General features: G+C 54.1%; 2 protein-coding genes across 11 annotated transcripts in view; one reads left to right on the top strand and one right to left on the bottom strand.

The window, feature by feature from the left end:
• The window catches only part of CASP9 (caspase 9), a 43,276-nt gene extending 27,722 nt beyond the window's left edge, over nt 1-15,554 (bottom strand). For 2 of the 7 annotated variants that reach the window (XM_077899526.1, XM_077899527.1), the window contains exons 1-6: nt 15,382-15,553; nt 12,712-13,087; nt 9,723-9,757; nt 8,286-8,462; nt 7,801-7,890; nt 6,413-6,560 (exon numbers count right to left, since the gene is read on the bottom strand). In XM_077899526.1, coding sequence (XP_077755652.1) covers nt 6,413-6,560; nt 7,801-7,890; nt 8,286-8,462; nt 9,723-9,757; nt 12,712-13,087; nt 15,382-15,513 — 958 coding nt within the window. In that variant the 5' untranslated portion in view covers nt 15,514-15,553. Of the gene's footprint in view, nt 1-6,412; nt 6,561-7,800; nt 7,891-8,285; nt 8,463-9,722; nt 9,758-12,711; nt 13,088-15,381 lie in introns of those variants that run through there. The other 5 variants (XM_077899530.1, XM_077899529.1, XM_077899525.1 and 2 more) reach the window with 4 other exon arrangements.
• A 2,685-nt stretch (nt 15,555-18,239) lies between these two features.
• Nucleotides 18,240-19,544, top strand: part of DNAJC16 (DnaJ heat shock protein family (Hsp40) member C16) — a 41,376-nt gene continuing 40,071 nt past the window's right edge. For 2 of the 4 annotated variants that reach the window (XM_077899519.1, XM_077899518.1), the window contains exon 1: nt 18,671-18,816. The gene's annotated coding sequence lies outside the window, so the exon portion shown is untranslated. Of the gene's footprint in view, nt 18,388-18,670; nt 18,817-19,544 lie in introns of those variants that run through there. The other 2 variants (XM_077899520.1, XM_077899521.1) reach the window with 2 other exon arrangements.

Genomic DNA, 19,544 nt, shown 5'->3' with positions numbered 1-19,544 from the left:
ACGCATTCAGCATAGATTCATCGGACGGAGAGGTGAGAGCTGTCTGGGGGGGAGACACAGCGGTCGTTAAGAGGCCACCTTGGAAGAGTGGGGGTGAGCAGAGGACGTTTACTTTTCAGCTCAATCCACCTCAGAAGGTTTGATTTGGTTTTTCTCTTCCTGGTTTTTTAATGATCATGAACTACTTTTGGTCTCATGAGGTTACCGACCAATATTCTCATATGTTGACCATTTTGTAGCCGGTTGCTTTTTTTTTTAACCGTATTCACGGCCTCTTCTTTGACACACATGAAGTCTCAACATGATGATTCTAATCAACATGAAGCCCGGCCACATGGGCAGCAGCCAAGGCCCACTGGGGTGGACGGTGTGCTGTGTCTCCTTCCAGCCCTTTGTAGATTTGGCCTTACTTGGTCATTTGCAGGTTCAACGAAGTACGCTGTATCCCCTTATCACATCACGAGGACTTGCCACAGGATATTACAAAGCCTTCTTTAAAATCCTGGTTTATGACCCCAACAGCAGGTGCACACACACACACGGAGTACCCCTGGGGCACAGAGCGCCCACACGGGTACCAAAGAAGACACAAAAGAACAAGATGGGGTCCTGCTTTCTGGGCAGCTGAACACCCAAACAGAAAAAAAAACCTCAGAAAAAAAAAACTCAAAAAAAAAAAAAAGAAAAAAAACTCAATGTACACGAAGATTTAGATTTTATTTTTTTTTAATTTTTTTTTAATTTTTTATTTATTTATGATAGTCACAGAGAGAGAGAGAGAGGCAGAGACACAGGCAGAGGGAGAAGCAGGCTCCATGCACCGGGAGCCCGACGTGGGATTCGATCCCGGGTCTCCAGGATCGTGCCCCGGGCCAAAGGCAGGCGCCAAACCGCTGCGCCACCCAGGGATCCCAAGATTTAGATTTTAAAAAATGATATAGAACTGGGACACCTGGGCTGTTCAGCGGTCGAGCATCTGCCTTTGGCTCAGGGCATGACCCCGGGGTCCTGGGATCGAGTCGCGCATCGGGCTCCCTGCATGGAGCCTGCTTCTCCCTCTGCCTGTGTCTCTGCCTCTCTCTCTCTGTCTCTCATGAGACATTTATTTATATAAATAAAATCTTTAAAAAAGTGATATAGAACTCTTTTCTCTCCTTCTTGGCAGGGGAGCTGGGGGCAGGCAGGGACATAGTCAAGGAAACTATCCGTTGTTATCAGCGTGCCCTCCCTTTCAGACAACCAAGGGAGAAAAATTGCCATTCTTGGCTTCCGTCTTCTGAATACCAATAAGGTGGATCTTTGTCACCTTGCCTCGGCCCCTCGAAAGCACAAAGCCAGATACGGGTCACCTCTAGCAGGCACGCAGGATGTCACAACATGCATTTCTAGACTCCAAATGTACTCTTCTCCTGTCCTCGTGTCTCCACTTCCTCCCTCGTTATTTTGTTCTACTAAATCCCTTGTATTCGCTAAACTATCTCAGATCTTTGTAGGGCATCAAAGAAGGCATCAAGCCATAGGTCACGGGATCTGTGGAGACACTTACACCTTCTGACCCAGTACTTTCCTGAGGAAATAATTCAAGTGACGCCAACGCCCTCTACGTAAAGACATTTGTGGCCATGGGAGCCAAAAATTCGATATCCACCTCAGCGGCCAACATGAGGGAAATGGATTAGTGAGTGCATGTTACTAAGATAGAACATTATAAAGCCATTTGAACTAATGGTGATGAAGACCATGGAGATGTGAAGAAATGCTCACGGGCTAATGCAGGATGAGAAAAGCAATGTGCCCGAGGGCCACGATCCACAGGTAAGAAGCAGAAATGAGACAGCTGGGTCAGGCTTGCAAGATCCTGGATGATCTCTGCACTCACATTTTATGTCTTTTCAATTTCAAAATCTGAATTCCTCCCAAAGCAGTGGCAGACTTGGAAACCAGAGGGGTCAAGGCAGGACTTGGGCCACATACAGCTCCACTGTACGGGGCAGTGACATGGTGAGAGGTCGCCTGGGATGAACTCCAGGGAAGCAGAGCTCACTGCAGGGAGCAATGGGCTACTCCAGAGAAAAAGCAGCTGTAAGGAGCTTCAGTAGGAGCAGAGGGCAGAGTGACACAGAGAGTTCCTTAGGGAATGGTTTCTGGGACAGATGACTGTGACCCAGGCTCCGATAGGAGAGGAACAGTCCTGACGGGAGAAGCAGCACATCAGGCAGGCCCCGGAAGGAGAGCAGAAGGGTTTATGTGGCTGGATCTGTGGTGGGCAATAGCAAGGAGGGGAGGAGGTCATAGATCACCCGGGGAAGCTGGGGTTCCATCTGCAGGGAGCTAGAGATGGGACAAGGAGGGTTCCAGCAACCTCATATCATAGCCCCAACGTCTATTGACCTCTCACCCCATACATCTGACTCAGAAACTGGGCAATTTGTCTTTGTTCTCACAGCTGACCTCAGGGGCCAGGATCCTGCCCTACATATGTTGTCTCTCAGCTATGCTGCCTCTTCCATGGAGGCCCCCGAGCTTGCAAAGGGGGCTTCTGAGACCTGTGAGGGCTGGACTGTTGCATACTTACTCAGGTCCCTGCTTCTGGTTTCCTTGGCCGAGATTCCAGCCCTGGCTGTCTGGGACCTGAGGTGTGGATGGCTGGGGATGGGGGCACTGCACTGGGGGGATGCTGTAGGAATGCCCTAAGGAGGCAGAGGGGGGCAGAGGGACCACCTGGGGAAAGCGGAGAAGATACAGTGGGATCCAAGAGGGGACTACAAGTGGGGGAGAGAGAGAGAGAGAGAGAGAGAATGAGTCACACAAGGGATGTGAACCCGTCTCCATTCACATGTCCTCCTCATTTGACAAATCTGATGTGAAAGCCTCGCCCACGGGTTATGGACGTGATGCACAGCTGTGTTCTTAAAGAGACTCTCGAATTCAAAACCCCTTGGAAGGCAGGCTAACTTCCCCGAAAGAATAAATGCACAGCCGGAGGAGAAGCTGTCCCCTCAGCACAGAAAATCTACAACCACACAGAACATTGTGCTTCCTTCTGTCTTCTCAGCAAATTTCTAGAAGTCTGAAGAGGGGTTGCCCCAAAATGCCCTCACAGAGGCCGCTCAGCTCCGGCCAAGGGCATCGTGCCGGGTCACGCCGTATCATGCTACTTACCCAGTGACTTGCCGCACCAGCGCTACCAACGCTGAGGCGCCTGTTTCTGCCCTGGGATGTGCACTGCCGCTTATGAAAGGGGTGCGTGACTTGTCAAAGGATTTTAAAATTGTTTGAAATTGTTACAACAGCGAATTCTGCAAAAGCAACACAAGTGCCACCAAAATCCAGGGCAGATGTTCAGATGCCAGTAAACAAGAGGACACTCGGCCCGAAGGGGAGGCAGACAGTGGGCAGCTCAGCATTTCTGTCCTCGGCCGCAGTCCTGCCCCCAGGTGGCTCCAGTGTGACACACAAAGTCAACAGCCACCCGGGGGGCGGAGCAGAGACCACAGTTCCAAGGGCAGCATCATAATCACTGCATTCCAGCTCTGAAATCCCTGTTCCCATCGAGTTTTTTCTTTTTTCTTTTTTCTTTTTCTTTTTTTTTTTTTTTTTTAGTGGAGGGGATCTCTATCACTTAAAATCTTGCTCACAGTAATTTTCACATGGTTCTATTTCAGAATCAAATCATTAGAATCCACAAAAGATACAAGCATCCTGTGAGCTTTGTGCCAGGCTGGGGGGACCTGGGTGAAGGACAGACGGAACTAGCCCTGCCTTAGGAAAGCTGACCAGGGGGTGAGACCATCTCAGTACAAGGAGAAAGAGCCAGGAGGGGAGAACAGAGGCTGCAGGAGACAAAGACCAGCTAACCCTGACTCTGTGCAAGGAAGGGGGGGTTTACGGGAAGACTTCCTGGAGGCAGAGACAATTAGCTGTAACTAGAAGGATGGGTTAGCAGTAGGCCAGCAGGGGTGCCTGGCTGGCTCAGTCATTGAGCACGCCACTCTTGATCTCAGGGTCAAGCCCCATGTTAAATGTAGAGATTACCTAAAAAAATAAAATCTTAGGGGCGTTTGGGAAGCTCAGTCAGTTAAGTGTCCAACTCTTGGTTTCAGCTCAGGTGGTGGTAATCTCAGAGGCGTGAGATCAAGCCCTGAGTCAGGCTCCATGCTCAGCACGAAGTCTGCTACAGGTTCCCTCTCCCTCTGCCCCTTCCCACCATGTACATGCTGTCTGTCTGTCTCTGTCTCTGTCTCTCTCCCTTTCTAAATAAATAAATACTTTTTAAAAATAAACAAGTAAAAAAAATAAAATCTTAGAAAAAAAAACAAAACAGAGTAGGCCAGGGGTCAAGGCAGAGGATGGACATGGAAGGCTGAGGAGCAAGCCAGCACCTGTGATACCCTCAGAGGGTTGAAGAGCGCTGGGGTGGGACACAGCATGCCAGGCTGGGGGACGAAAAGTGGGCTAGGCCAGATCCCCAAGGACCTGGTGGGCCCACGAGGGCGTTCAGAATGTGACCCTGTAGACCCTCCGCGCTGCTGAGAATGGACAACGAGGAGGCGTTGAGCTAGCTGTGACCTTCCCAGAACATTGACGTCCCAGCTCACCCTTCATCCATGGTTCCCTTGCCCGCATCACCTTCCATTCTACTCACACAAGAGAGAAGAGCCATTTGCTTCAGGGTAAGAACACCTTACACATTCTGACCACACATTCTGGATCATAAGAAAAACAATGAGCTGGAGAGGATTTCTACAACCCCGAGAGCAGCAGCCTTTCCACTTTCCTAGTACCATAACTCTGAGGTAACTGTGCCGAGGACAGCGGGATGGGGGGGCTCCTATGTGACACAGGGTCCTTTGGGGTCAGAGGAGGGGGAGAGTCCAGGTTTGCAGTTCCAGAAATGAACCGGGCACTGTATTAAGTGCTGTACATTCACTGGTTCAAGCGCTGGATATTTCACAGTGACGCTAGAAGGTAGGCTCTGTTATCATCCCCACTTGCCAAGACTTCTAGAGATTAACCGGCCACTGTTCGTGCAGGAAGGAAGCAGCCCACCAAGACTGAACCTGGTGTTCCCAATCACACATGGCCAAGTTATGGGCATGGGTCGTGACAGTGAGGTGATACAGTTCCAGTCAAATTATAAATCCCCAGCACCTAACACACAGCCCAGTGTATACAGCAGATATTCAACAAACACTTCCCAGATGTCATGCGACCAGACAACCCACACTCCCTCACCTTACCCCTGCCAACGTGGAACAGTACAGGGCAGAGGAACACGGTCAGAAGAATGTGCTACCGGGGGAAGGGGCGGGGGGGCTCAGTCAGTTAAGCATCTGACTCTTGGTTTCGGCTCAGGTCACGATCTCAGGGTCCTGGGGTCAAGCCCCATTTAGGGCTCCCCACTCAACAGGGAGTCTGTCTCCCTCTCTCTGCCCAGCACCCCACCCCCCACCTGCCACTCACATGTGTGCACATGCCCGCTCGCGCTCTCTCGCTCTCTCTCAAATAAATCTTTAAAAAATAAAGAATATGCTACAGGTAAAAAAATAATAATTAAAAAAATTTTTTTTAAAAAGAATATGCTACAGGTCATGATCTCAGAGTCCTCGAATGGAGCCCCATCTCAGGCTCTGCGTGAATACGGAGCCTGCTTGGGATTCTCTCTCTCTCCCTCTGCCCCACCTCGTGCTCTCTCTCTTAAAAAAAAAAAAATATGGGTAACCCGGGTGGCTCAGCGGTTTAGTGCCACCCTCAGCCCAGGGCATGATCCTGGAGACCTAGGATCGAGTCCCATGTCAGGCTCCCTGGTGGAGCCTGCTCCTCCCTCTGCCTATGTCTCTGCCTCTCTCTATCTCTGTGTCTCTCGTGAATAAATAAATAAAATCCTTAAAAAAGTAAAATAAAATAAAATTAAATTAAATTAATATATATAAAATATAAGAAAATTTTATACATATAAATATATTTATATTTATGTATAAATATATTATATTTATACATATATATAAAATTTCTAGTACCTGGCCCTTGGGAATTCTAATACTAATTTAGCTCTGGCCTCCCTTTCGCCGCAACAGTGAAAAGAGGGTCTAATTGAAGAAGGTGAGGGGAATGATAAGGAAAACAAAAAAGATTTTTCTCTCTCCTCTGCTCTGTGCTTGCCAAGTGTCTGGAGTTGAAGCTGCCGAAGCTGGGTGAGCCCAGGGGGCTCCTATACCGTGAGCCGGAAGGCTCTGACCCCTACAGGCTGGACAAAGCTGAGCAGGTGCTGCTGCTTTGGACAAAGTGGGCATGTTTGGGACCCTCCAACTGCCTGGACAGACCTCTGGGACATCCAGAGGGGTTGGAGATGGGGGCAGGGGCGGCTCTGCCCACTAGAGTCATCTGTGGGGAGCCTGAGGATTGCACTTACCCCCACCACAGGCCTGGATAAAGAAGAGCTTGGGCTTCCCTCCCAAGCTGGGGCAGCCAGTTCCATTGAAGATGTTCACAATTTTCTCAATGGACACAGGACATCCATCTGTGCCATAAACGGCCCCTGGGAACTGGCGGTGGCTGGCCTGGAAGACCAAGAGAATCCTGATTACAAAACCAAGAAGTTGGGGTGGGTCCAACACACTGCTCAGAGGCTTTGTAGGGCCAAGCAGTTAGAAGGCCCCAGCCAGGGGCACGAGGCTGCTTTAGACAGAGGGTGGTTCTGGATGGGCCCTGGGTCAGCATCTAGTCTAGAGGTCTGACTCATGTGCCTCCAACAGCCTAACTGGAGACCGCTGGCCAGCTGCTTCTAGATCGGTGGTTTTCAAAGTGTGGTCCCTGGACCAGGGGCATCAGCATTGCCTGGGAACCTGTACGGCGTGCTGATTCCTGGGCTCTACACAGACCTACGTCAGAAACCTTGGTGGTGGGGACCAGAATGTGGTCTTTCAGGAGCCTCTGATGCAGCTGAGCATTGAGAAACACTCTAGATCAGTTCTTCTCAAACTTTCTGCATATGGGGACCCTGTCAAAGTGTAGGCTCTCTGGAAAGAGGTCTGGGGCAAGGCCTGAGAGTCTGAATCTCTCAAGATTTCTTGGTGAGGCCCGTCCTGCTGGTCCAGGGGTCACACCATGAATGAAAAGGAGCCATACAAAAAAAAAGAAAGAAAAGAAAAGGAGCCATATAGGCCAGAGTTTCCCTCTGTGAGGATGTGGCCTAGTAAGACCAGACCACTGTGGTTTTTCAAGAGAAGCTGGAAATCTTGATTTCTGTGAGTAAATTGCCAGTCATGAAAACACTGTGCCACCCCCAGGGGGGCTGTAGGCCTTTAGCTTGGAGCTTCTGATCTGTCCAACCCTCAAATGAAAAGATGAGGAAGCTGAGGCCCAGGCAGTGGGAGGGGCTGGGCCACAATGACCCAGCACATCAGTGGCCAATCCCAGAGTAAGTCACAGTGTCCTGACACCCAGCCAGTGGCAAAGGGCTGGGACAGCGCCTGGTGGGACCAAGGCAGGAGCTGGGAGCTCCTGTGTGCCGTACCCGGCTCTGAACAAGATCCAGGGTAGGAGCTCTGTGAGCAGCACCTGTGTCCTCCCTGCCTCTCCCACATGGCCTCTCCCAGGAACACCCCCCCACCCAGGGGGAACATCCAAGTCCTCAGAGGGCCTGAGGACTCCCAGGAAAACAACAGGGGCTAGACAGGGCCCATGGCTCTTCTCACAAAGCCCAGGGTGTCGTGGACACAGGAAGGGACGGGGCTCCTTCCCGGCACCTCAGAGCAGCACTTCTGGGTGGCTGCCCAAGGAGCCGCCACCTCTACCTGCCTCACAGCCGTGGGAGAGGACGACCACCACGCAGCAGTCCAGAGCGCTGTGGTCCCGCCGCGCCAGCTCCACCAAAGCCTGGACCATTTGCTACAAGAGAAGGTTGCAGATGAGCCATCGTGTTGATGGATCGGGTCCCCACGTGGGGCCCCCATCGGGGCAGGGCACCTTCCCCGCTCCCAGGGCCAATGCTGCAGTGATGACCGTCCTGACAGTCACAACCGCCACCGGCCTCGGGGACAAGGTGCGGCGCTCGGCCCAGCTCAGACCCTCCTCACACTGAGCCGAGGACGTGAGGACCACTCCTGCCATCTAGACGAGGAAGCGACGGCGCAGGGACACACCGCGGGGAGCGGGCGACACCCTGAGTGTGTGGCCGGGCCTGACACGGCCCCTGCAGGCGCTCCGGTCGTCGGGACCCTGTCGGGGGGTCGCAAGCCCCCGCCCCCGCCCGCCCCCTGCCCCCTCCTAGGCCAGGGGCCTACCTTGGCCGTCAGGTCCCACTTCACCTCCACCGTGAACCGCAGCAGACAGAAGCGTCGCTGCAGCTTCTCGCAGTCGATATTGGAGCCGCCGCGGGCCGTGAGCCTTGACTCGGGGCAGAAGTTCACGTTGTTGATGATGAGGCAGTAGCCGCAGGGGTCTGCGTTCAGGGCGTACGCCTGCCCAGCACAGGGACCAGGGTCAACCGGGGCGCCGCCGCGCTCCTCAGGACAAAAGGAGGGGCCCCTGGCTGCATGCATGTGGTGGGCGGTCTGGAGAGATGGGACAGCAAAGGGGGCCTGGGGGCGCCTGGGGGGCTCAGCAGTGGAGCATCTGCCTTCAGCTCAGGGCGTGACCCCGGGGTCCTGGGATCGAGTCCCGCATCAGGCTCCCTGCATGAAGCCTGCTTCTCCCTCTGCCTCTGCCCTGCTGCTCTACCAACTTGTCCCCCCTCTCTATCAAAATAAATAAAATATTAAAAGAAAGAAAGACAGAACAGCAACATCTACGCCCCACATTCTAGCACCAAAGCAGACTGTAAACCAGGTGGGCATGAGCAGGAGTGGTATGACGTACAGACAGCTAACGCGGGAGGGAAGACCAGCTCCCACGGCAGGATCCAGCTTAGGAATCCAACACCCAGAGGCACTTGCCCCCAAAGGAGCTGATGGATTGCCCCACCCAGGGCAGCTCCTGAGAACCCTGTGGGTGGCTCCGTCAGCAGACTCCTGCCCAGGCCCACCCGCGGAGCGCGGATGCCGCTTCCCAGCCAGGCTCCCCGTCCCCTGGGAATCCTCTCTCACAACAGCCTGCTCTTTTTTTCACGACACTTGACACAATTTAGACTTAGGTATTTCTTGGGCAGCCCGGGTGGCTCAGCGGTTTAGTGCCGCCTTCAGCCCAGGGTGTGATCCTGGAGACCCGGGATTGAGTCCCATGTCTGCTTCCAGCATGGAGCCTGCTTCTCCCCCTGCCTGCTTCTCCGCCCCTCTCTCTCTCTGTTTCTCAAATAAATAAATAAAATCTTAAAAAAAAAAAAAGATTTAGGTATTTCTTTGGGTAACTAGCCTCTGCTAGGCTGATGGCTCCACAGGGATTAGAAACACAAGGGGTCTGCTCTCAGGTATCCTGGCCTGGAGCCCAGTACTGGCACACAGGAGTCACACAGCAAATGCTGTGAACGAGAGGGAGTGACTCGGTCCCAGGTCCAATTCGGATGCCCACCTCATGTTAGGTCTGACCCCTGACTTCAGACAAGGAAAGAGGAGGGAGGCTTGGACAGCCTGCTCCAGGAAAGCTGTGCTAGAGGCAGGGAGCTATAGGGGGCCTGGGACCCTCTCTCAGGGCTCCGTTCCCTGGGCTCCAGAGGCAGCTGCAGAGGGAAGGATCTGGAAAGTGCAGAGCATTAGAGTCCAAAGCCAAGTCACAGGAAGACTCACCAAATCACCATTTCCCTTGGAAATCTCCTGAACACCTAGAGAAAGAGGGAGCGGGGGAGGCATGAATGGCTGGCCCCTTGGGGGGGAGGCAAGGGTCTTTGAATACAAAAGAACAAGAACCTGGGAAACATCAGGCAGTGCTGGTGGGAGTCTAGGGGCACAGCCACCTTGCAGAACTGCTCAGAAGTTCCAGTGAGGGAATCTGGGTGGGGATCCCAAAGTCCTGGGATCAAGTCCCGCATCAGGCTCCCCACAGGGAGCCTGCTTCTCCCTCTGCCTGTGTCTCTGCCTCTCTCTCTGTGTCTCTCATGAATACATAAATAAAATATTTAAAAAACAAAAAGCAAACAAACAAAAATAAGTCTCCAATAAAGTTAAACACACACCTATCGTCTGATCAGCAGTTCCATTCCCAGGTTTCTACCCAATAGAAATGAGTGCAATGGACACAAAAAGACCTGGCCATGGAAGATCACTGAGGCCTTATTCTTTTTTTTTTTTAAAGATTTTATTTATTTATTTATTTATTTATTTATTTGAGACAGAGAGAGAGGCAGAGACACAGGCAGAAGCAGAAGCAGGTCCCATGCAAGGAGCCTGATGCAGGACTCGATCCCAGGACCCCGGGGATCACGCCCTGAGCCGAAGGCAGATGTTCAATCACTGAGCCACCTAGGTGTCCCTCTTTTTTTTTTTTCTTAAATATTTTATTTAGTTATTTATTTGAGAGACAGAGAGAACACATGCGCATGCACACATAAGCGGTGGGGAGCTGCAGGAGAGAGAGAGAGATGGAAGTCTGCTTCTCCCCGCTGAGCAGGGAGCCCAACGTGAGCCTCCATCTCAGGACCCCAGGATGATGACCTGAGCTGGTCAGACAGTTAACCGACTGAGCCATCCAGGCGCCCCACTGAAGCTTTATTCTTAATGCCCAAAGCAAGAAACAACCCAAATGTTCATCAACAAGTTGACGGATAACAGGGGATCCCTGGGTGGCGCAGCGGTTTGGCGCCTGCCTTTGGCTCAGGGCGCGATCCTGGAGACCCGGGATCGAATCCCACGTCGGGCTCCCGGTGCATGGAGCCTGCTTCTCCCTCTGCTTGTGTCTCTGCCCCTCTCTCTCTCTCTCTCTGTGTGACTATCATAAATAAATAAAAATTTAAAAAAAAAAAAAAAAACAAGTTGACGGATAACAATTTATGAAAAAAGCCATGTAAGGGAACACTCCACAGCCTGAAAAGGAACGAGGTACCTACACATACAATGCCGTGGAAAATACGGAACATTATGCCAAGGAAAGAAGCCAGAGAGTATACGTGGTGTGATTCCATTCAAGTGAAATTCTAAAACAGAAAGGCATAAATAAGGGAAGCTCCAGGAGAACAGACGCTTCCTGTCTCTAGAATCCATGGAGCCCAGCACCCAGAAAGTCCTCAGCAGATATTTGCAGAATAAATGAGTCAAGGTGGTCATTTTTTCCATCAGTGTCAAACGAGTTTTCATTTCAATTCATTTCATCTCAAACAAGTCCCCTGACCACCAGCCTATAATATAGCAGGACTTTTTTTGTTCTTTAAACAAAAAGAACTTGGTGGCTACCTCTGAGTTCTGGTGCGAGTTTAGTTGCACTGGAGCCTATTCTTGTGATCCTACAATGGTCCCATTCATTGCTTACAGAGGGCCGGGACCCCTTGCTAGGAACTAATCCCTGAAGAGTTTAAAAGCCACGCCAGAAAAGCATTCACATCTCATTTTTTAATTGGAAACGGTTTTACCTATCTGACGAATCCTATAGTTCATAGCCTCAATCTGAAACTGTAGCTCATTTCCAAAATCCCACTGCACCCCCAAAACTATAACTATTACCCACAACTGAAAAATTCTTTCATTCCCCAAATTAGTAGTATCAATCCACAAAGTGAGAGACGGACATCATCAAAATGGCACAATAAGAGGGGCACCTGCGTGGTTCAGGCAGTTAAGCATCTGCCTTCAGTTCAGGTCATGATCCCAAGGATCCTGGGATGGAGCCTCATGTCCAGGCTCTCCCTACTTGTCCCTCTCCCTCTCCCTGCAACTCCACCTGCTTGTACATGCACACACATGTGTGTGCACACATGCTCTCTCAGTCTTTCTGTCAAATAAATAAAAAATTTTTAATGACAAAATAAGAGTTTTCAACTGCCTTCCCAGACAATGAACACCAATTCTGACAATCATCCACAAGTGAGAATGACTTTGTGTAAGTCCAGGCATTGAGTAGAGAAGTTCCAAAACACTGCTGGTGCAAAAAAAAATCTGAGATTGGATGCACTAAAGAGGTCAGTCAGCAAGGACTGGAGGAGCTGAGTCTTCTTCAAATGTGAAGCCAACACATGACTTCAAAAAACATGAAAATCAAGGAAATAGGACACCACCAAAGGAGCACAATGATTTCCCAGAAAGCAACCCCCAAGAAATAGAAACCTGCAATGTGCCTGATAAAGAATTCAAAATCGCTGTCTCGAGGAAGCTCAGCAAGCTACAAGAGTATATACAAAGACAATTCAACAACAGGAACAATTCAACAACATCAGGAAAACAACATATGAACGAAAGAGATAGAAATCCTAAAAACGAACCAAATGGAAATTCTAGAGCTGAAGAATGCCATGAATGAAATGAAAAATGCAACAGACAACATTGACATCAGACTTAATCACACAGAAGAAAGAATCTGTGAAGTAGAAGACATATCATTTGAAGTTACCGGCAGAGAACAAAGAGAAAAGAACCAAGAAGATGAAAAAAGTCTACATGAATCATGATTTATCTTGAAAAGAAACATCTATGCGTTACTGGAATCCCAGAAGGAAGGAAGAGAGGGAGAAAGGGGCAGTGGGCTTATATAGAAAAATAATGGCTGAGAACTTCTGGGGAAAGATCTGGATATCCAAGGTCATTAACTTCATAGGTCCAGCTACCCACCAACCACTCTCTTGGTACTCACAGACGTCACTGAATCGTCCAGAACCATTGTCCGTTGGCCTGGGCACCGATGGTCTGACAACCTGTGGCTGGAGCTCAGCTGGCCCCAGCACCACCGGAGCGAGTTTTCCTGGAGTCAGCTTTGACGGATCCTTCCCTCTGAGATCCTCTGGTGTGAGTCTCGTTGGTCCAAGCACCACAGGCATGAGGTCCAGGGGTCTGGTGGCCTCTGGATTCTGCTTTACTGCTTGCCGACTCATTCTCAGGCACGAAGCCAGCGCATCCTGGCCTGTGTCCTCCAAGCAGGATATGAACAAAGGAAGGGCCTGACTCCCTCGGGTCTCTAGATCTATGACCAGCTGCCTGGCCTGGTCGCTCCGAGACCCCGAGCCTGCATGCTGTTTGAGAAGAAAAACATGGCACCATTACCCATACAATGTCCTGTGACTTTCCCCCTGTCCTCCCGCCCAATTTCCCACCTAGCAGAAGTCTACAAAATCAGGCACATGGACAAAACTTGAGCCTGCACTCATAGTGAGTGTGTCCCACTAGCCAGCCTCTGCTTATCTACTCATTCAGCATTTTGGAGGCATCTCTTATGAGCCCAACACCATGCTAAGAGCTGAAAATACAGCAATAAACATGATCAGTCCTTACGAAGCAAACATCTCGTGGGGGATGCAAACAGACAAATCAGTGGTGACACACCAAGGAGAGAAGTGTCAGATGGGAAAGCACAGGGGCCTAGGAGGGTCCAGGGGAATCCACCTCAGCCTGGGGAAGCCAGGGAGGCCTCCAGGAGGGGGTGTCTTTACAGAGACCCTAGGGACCATTAGGAAGTAAATAATGAATTCAGAGAAACGAGAAATCTAAGCTGGAATGGGAAACAGTCATGAGGGATGAGACCTTTGTGCGGTCATGCCAAGAAAGCTGTGAGGAGCCAGTGAGGAGTTTTAAGAAAGTGACAGAGTCAGATCCACCTTTTAGAAAAATCATCCAATGGGCAGGGTGGACAACGGACAGGAGCGAGCCACAGCCAGGTCAGGTGGTGGCAAAGACGGTGTGGCAGGAATCGAGAAGCGAGGGGACGGGCCAGAAAAATAAGTGAAGGAGAATGCACAGATCTGTGGGCTGATGGGGTGGACTGTAAAGTGCAGGAATGGCTGGGGTTAGTGAGTGGCAGGATGGTGGGGCTGGTCACTGATACAGAGAAAAGAAGAAACTGCGCATCTGCTCGTTGTCCTCTGAGACCCACCTCTGGCCAAGTTCCTCAGGAGCCACAGGGACGAGACACCACCCTAATCTCAAATATCCTACAGCAGCTCTGTCCAAGGGAACTTTCTGTGCTGATGGAAATATTCTTTGCCTGCGCTGTTCAATGTGGCGGGCCTTAACCACACGTGGCTACTGAGCACTTGCACCCTTCAACTGAGGAATCGAAGGTTCTATTTTGTTTAATATTAATTACTTCAGGGCGCCTGGGTGGCTCAGTTGGTTAAGCATCTGCCTTCAGGTCATGATCCCGGTGTCCCAGGGTCCCAGGGTCCCAGGGTCCCAGGGTCCAGTCCCACGTCCGGCTCCTTGCTCAGCAGGGAGTTGGCTTCTCCCTCTGCCCTTCCCCCCTGCTCATGATCTCTCTCTCTCTCTAATAAAATATTTAAAATATATATTAATTACTTCAAATTTACACTTGAATAGCTACATGTGGCTAATGGCTACTATACTGAGCAGCACAGACCTATCATTTCACGAAAAGGTAATCCTAATAAAACGGCTAGCTCCGTGCCGCATCTCAACGTTTATGAGACACTCGCAGTAAGACAAGCAACATGTTAAATGCTTCGTTTCATCTAGTCCCCCTCAAAAACATTAAGGGGTTAAATTACCATTATCCCCACTTTACAGACGAGGGAAACTGAGTCTCAGTAAGGCACTGCTAATACATAACAAAGCCAGGAGGAGGCCCCAGATCCACGTGTGGCGAAATGGCAGCCCTGCCTGAATTTGTTGCTAACATTTAACATCAGGGAATTTAACATCAAAATCAGGGTTTTCAGCTTCTCTTTAAAAATCTGGCAATGCAAGGCCAGCGTTCTGGAATGACCACGCTGAGCTGGAGGGCTGTCTGCTGCCTCTGTGGGCATCTGAATCTCTATCTGCAGGCAGGGGTATGGCCTCAAGCCACTTCTACTCCTCAGTGCAGGCCCCACAGCAGGTGCTCACGAGACTTCTTTTAATGTCATTATTCATTAGTAATTTTTCATACGACACATTCTATTAAAGCCTTGCTCACTAGGTTCAGGCCAAGCTCCTGGATGATGAAGAAAAGGGACATTGGGTCTGCAGGCAGGCCCCGGGGCCCGGCCAGGGGCGTCCCGGAAGCCACAGACACAGCCCCCGCGCCTGCTGGTGGGAAGGGCCTCCTGGACCCTCATCGCACAGGCCTGCGGGAGGGTCCAGTAAGAAAAAGGCATAAAACTGCTTTGAAAGAGAACCTCACCACCTCCGCTGGGCCATCGTGGGCTCGAGGGGGAGGGGCCCCGGCGGGCTGGGGGCCGGGCCGGGCCGGGCGGGGAGCGGAGGGGAGCGGAGGGCAGCGGAGGGCAGCGGAGGGCGGGGGCTCGCCTGGCTTCAGCACCGCGCCGGGCGGCCTCGCGACTCGGCCTGGGGTCCGCGCGGCGGGGGGGCGCACCTGCAAGTCCTCGACCATGGCGGCCGTGAAGAGCTCGCGGCTCAGCAGGGCGTCCCAGAGCGCGGCCACCTGCAGCTCGCGGACCAGCCGCACCCGGCACCGCCGCAGGGCCCGCCGCTCAGCCTCGTCCATGGCGGCCGGACGCCGGGCACCCCGCGGCCTCGGGGCGCTTCCGGGCCTCGGCCTCTGCGCCCCGCCTGCCGCCCCCGGACCCGCCCCGGACCCGCCCCGGACCCGCGCGGCGCTGACCCCGCCCCCGCATCCCCCCTCCGCCCGGGCCCCGCCTCCGCCCTGGGGCTCCGCCTCCACCCGGCCCCGGACGCACCCCCGAGTCTCCTCTCCGCCCCCGGGCACACCCCCGCGTCGCCGCTCCGCCCCCAGGTCACCGCCGCGCCCCCAGGACACCCCCCGCCCCCCGCCACCGACCCGCCTCCGCCCTGGGGCTCCGCCTCCGCGCCCGCCCCGCCCCGCCCCGGGCACACCCCCGAGTCTCCGCTCCGCCCCGGACACACCCCCAGGTCTCCGCCCCGCCCCGGGGACACCCCTGAGTCTTCCCTCCCCCGCCCCCAGGGCGTACCCCGAGTCTCCGCTCCGCCCCGGACACACCCCCAGGTCTCCACCCAGCCCCCAGGACACACCCCCCGCGCCACCGCCCCGTCTCCGCCCTGGGGCTCCGCCTCCGCGCCCGCCCCGCCCCCAGGACACCCCCGGGTCACCGCTCCGCCCCCAAGGCGTACCCCGAGTCTCCGCCCCGCCCCCAGAACACACCCCCAGCCTCCGCCCCGCCCCTAGGGCGTACCCCGGGTCGCCGCCCCGCCCCCAGGGCGTACCCCGATAATCGCTCCTCCCCAAGGGCACACCCCCGCGTCGCCGCCCCGCCCCCAGGACACACCCCCAGCCTCCGCCCCGCCCCTAGGGCGTACCCCGGGTCGCCGCCCCGCCCCCAAGGCGTACCCCGGGTCTCCACCCGCCCCCAGGGCGTACCCCGAGTCTCCGCCCCGCCCCCAGGACACACCCCCAGCCTCCGCCCCGCCCCTAGGGCGTACCCCGGGTCGCCGCCCCGCCCCCAAGGCGTACCCCGGGTCTCCACCCGCCCCCAGGGCGTACCCCGGGTCTCCACCCGCCCCCAGGGCGTACCCCGAGTCTCCGCCCCGCCCCTAGGGCGTACCCCGGGTCGCCGCCCCGCCCCCAGGGCATACCCCGGGTCTCAACTCCGCCCCCCAGGGTACACCCCCAGGTCGCCGCCCCGCCCCCAGAACGCACCCCGAGCCCGCACCACCACTCCGCTTTTGCAGGAACTCGGAGGGGGTCACAGTGCTGCCAAGAGGGACACCGTGCCTGGAGCCAGGGAGGTCTCGCGTGGTTGACTGCTCCAAACTCGCCCACCTTAAGTCCCCCGCTTCCCTCCCTCCCACCCCAGCACCTCCCACAAAGGAGAACAGCAGAAACCTCCCCCGGACTCCCAGGAGTAGCGCTCGCGTGCACGTTTCAAGAACAACTGCTCCTGCTTGTTGAGCATCTGCGGGGTCCCAGCCACTGCGCCGGTCTCTCTGCGCTGTCTCGCCCCGCCTGGACCACGACCCCACCAAAGGAAAACCAAACGGCATTCTTTCCCCCCGTTTTACAGACGGGGGGGTGGGGACGCTGGGGCTCAACGCAGTGACCTCGGCTCAAGGTCCCGGAGGTAGTGAGTGGCATAAGGCAGCCGAGGCGCAAACCTGAACCTGCCTCCAGTCCGCCTTGAATGCATCCTCCAGCGCATCCACACCTCGGCTCCCTTCGTTATTGAGTCCACAAATACGCATTAAGATCCCGTCTGCGGGATCCCTGGGTGGTACAGCGGTTTGGTGCCTGCCTTTGGCCCAGGGCGCGATCCTGGAGACCCGGGATCGAATCCCACATCGGGCTCCCGGTGCATGGAGCCTGCTTCTCCCTCTGCCTGTGTCTCTGCCTCTTTCTCTCTCTCTCTCTGTGTGACTATCATAAATAAATAAAAATTAAAAAAATATATTAAAAAAAAAAAGATCCCGTCTGCGCTGAGGTCCACGCAGGCACCGAGAACACACAGTGAACAACACACAGGCCCTACCCTTAGAAGCTACTTTCCAGTGGGAGGAGACAGACGATGAACAATATAAAGAAATAAAAGAGGTTAGTGATCAATGCAAAGGAAATTTTTAAAACGACAATAATAACAACAAGGTGGGGGTGGAATATTAAATCCCCTTTTTCGTATCCCCAAGGAACCCGTATCATTGGGTCAGTGAAAGTCTACCGCATTCGCCTGTGACTCTCCCCCGCCCTCCCCGCCACACGCACATCCCTCTCCCGCGCTGAGGGCGGTCCCAGGCACATCCTATGGCGGAGCTCGCTTTGGTAAATAAAAGAGTAGGAATCCTGGATTCCACGCCTTGGGCAAGTCCCTGCCCCCCTCCGGGCCTCAGTCTCTCCATCACTATAAGGAGAAGTCGGACTAGAAAGGCTCCCCAAGGTCCCGTCCAACTCTGAGGCTCTAGGATTCTATGAATAGGGTTAAAGAGAGCAGGGACCAGCGATTGCCTCCCCACCCTAGCAACTGTTGCTAGACGAGGGCCAGCTCCAGGTAGGAGTGGAAACTCCTCCCTGGACCGGGGAGGTCCCCGAGGCATCCCATCATGCATCGGGACTTCGCCTCTCTAGGAGGCACGTTTTGGCCTCCTTGGTCACGACCATCCCTTTGGCTGCTGCCGAAGTGCGCGCCTCGTTCCTATGGCAACCGCGCCTGGTCCACGCGCAGACGGCGGGTAGCAAGGGTCAAAATAGGTCCGAGACGCAGATGTCCTCGACCCGTACTGTCCGCGCTTTGGGTGAGCGGAGCCTTTAAGTGTCACGTGACTTGCCTCGCTCGTCCCCGCCCCCCTCCCCTCCCCAGGTTCCGGCCGGCGCTGGAGCGGACCGGAGGCTCCCCGCCCGGCGGACTCACTGGAGCTCGGACTCTGCAGCCGGTTGGGCCGGTGCCCTTTCCCGGTAACTCCTTCCCGGCGTGACGCGCGGAGCCGCGGGCGCGGCGGGGCAGGGCAGGCTCGGGGCTCTCCCGGCAGTTCCCCCTCGTTCCCGGTTCCCCCCCCAACCCCCCCGCCCCGGGCCCGGGGGAAACCGGGAGCCGACAGGGCCCGGCCCGGGGCTCCGGGTCGGCGGCTTGCGACCTCCGGCGGGAGCTCAGACCTGGAGCGTGCCTCCGGGGGGGGCCGCTGCCTGGACCGCGGGATGCTGCCCCAGGGCGCCAGCCTACCTGTTGGGCAGGTGGTTTCCAGCCCCGAGGCCCGCACGGTGCAGCTCGAGACTGGCAGCCAAAGAACTTGGCAGCCGCCCACCTTCGGGGCCGCTCACTGGAGGTGGAATAAGGCCTCGATTGCACTGAAAAATATTAAGTATCACCTTCTGACTGTTGACCCTGTATGTTCAGCAAACCCTTTACAAACACATTTAACTCCCCTGCTGATCCTTTCAAGCTGGGGTTGGGGGTGGGGGGTATGGGTCACCTCCGTTTAGGAACGACCCCGAAGGCTTAGCAAGTTTGAGTAACTTGCCCAAGGTCACAAAGTGGTGGAGGACAGATCCCAGTCTGAGTGTTTGCAGAGCCTCTGTGCTTAACCAGTAGCAGCTACCCACCACCCCACCCCACCCCACCACCCCCGAGTCTTAGCGCTCTGTACAGTGTTGCATAGACCAGAATAGGTTATAGGTTGTCTTAACAAGGAAAAAAAAGAAAACTGATTTGTTTTAGGGTTTTGTTCAGCGTGCATGCAGCCCTACAAATTGGCTGTCAGATGAGTCCCATTTGGTGAGCGCTCCAAGGCACCAGTTCGACTTCCACTTGTCAAAATCCGCCGCTGTCACAGCTTTGCCTGCCTTAAGTGAGGTGCCCCCACTGGACCCTTGAACCTTAAAACTTGAGTAATTCATGGGAAGTCAAGATAAATGTGACCCTTGAAAACTCACTGTGTGATAGGCCACAAAGATCATAAATCTGGGCCGTGAAGGTCCATGCAATCTAATACAGCCCTACCTTGTTCATCAGCCAACCAGGATTATTTCCGAACCCGCAGTGAATCCAGTTACCACGCTCACCAGACGTGGATCTTTTAACACATGGAGACCCTGCCTGGTCTGCATCCATTGCC

This window comes from Canis aureus, chromosome 5 (genome assembly GCF_053574225.1).
Source record: "Canis aureus isolate CA01 chromosome 5, VMU_Caureus_v.1.0, whole genome shotgun sequence".
NCBI lineage: Eukaryota > Metazoa > Chordata > Mammalia > Carnivora > Canidae > Canis > Canis aureus.
Note: the sequence above shows the minus strand (reverse complement) of the source record. Positions and strands in the feature narration are given on the sequence as shown.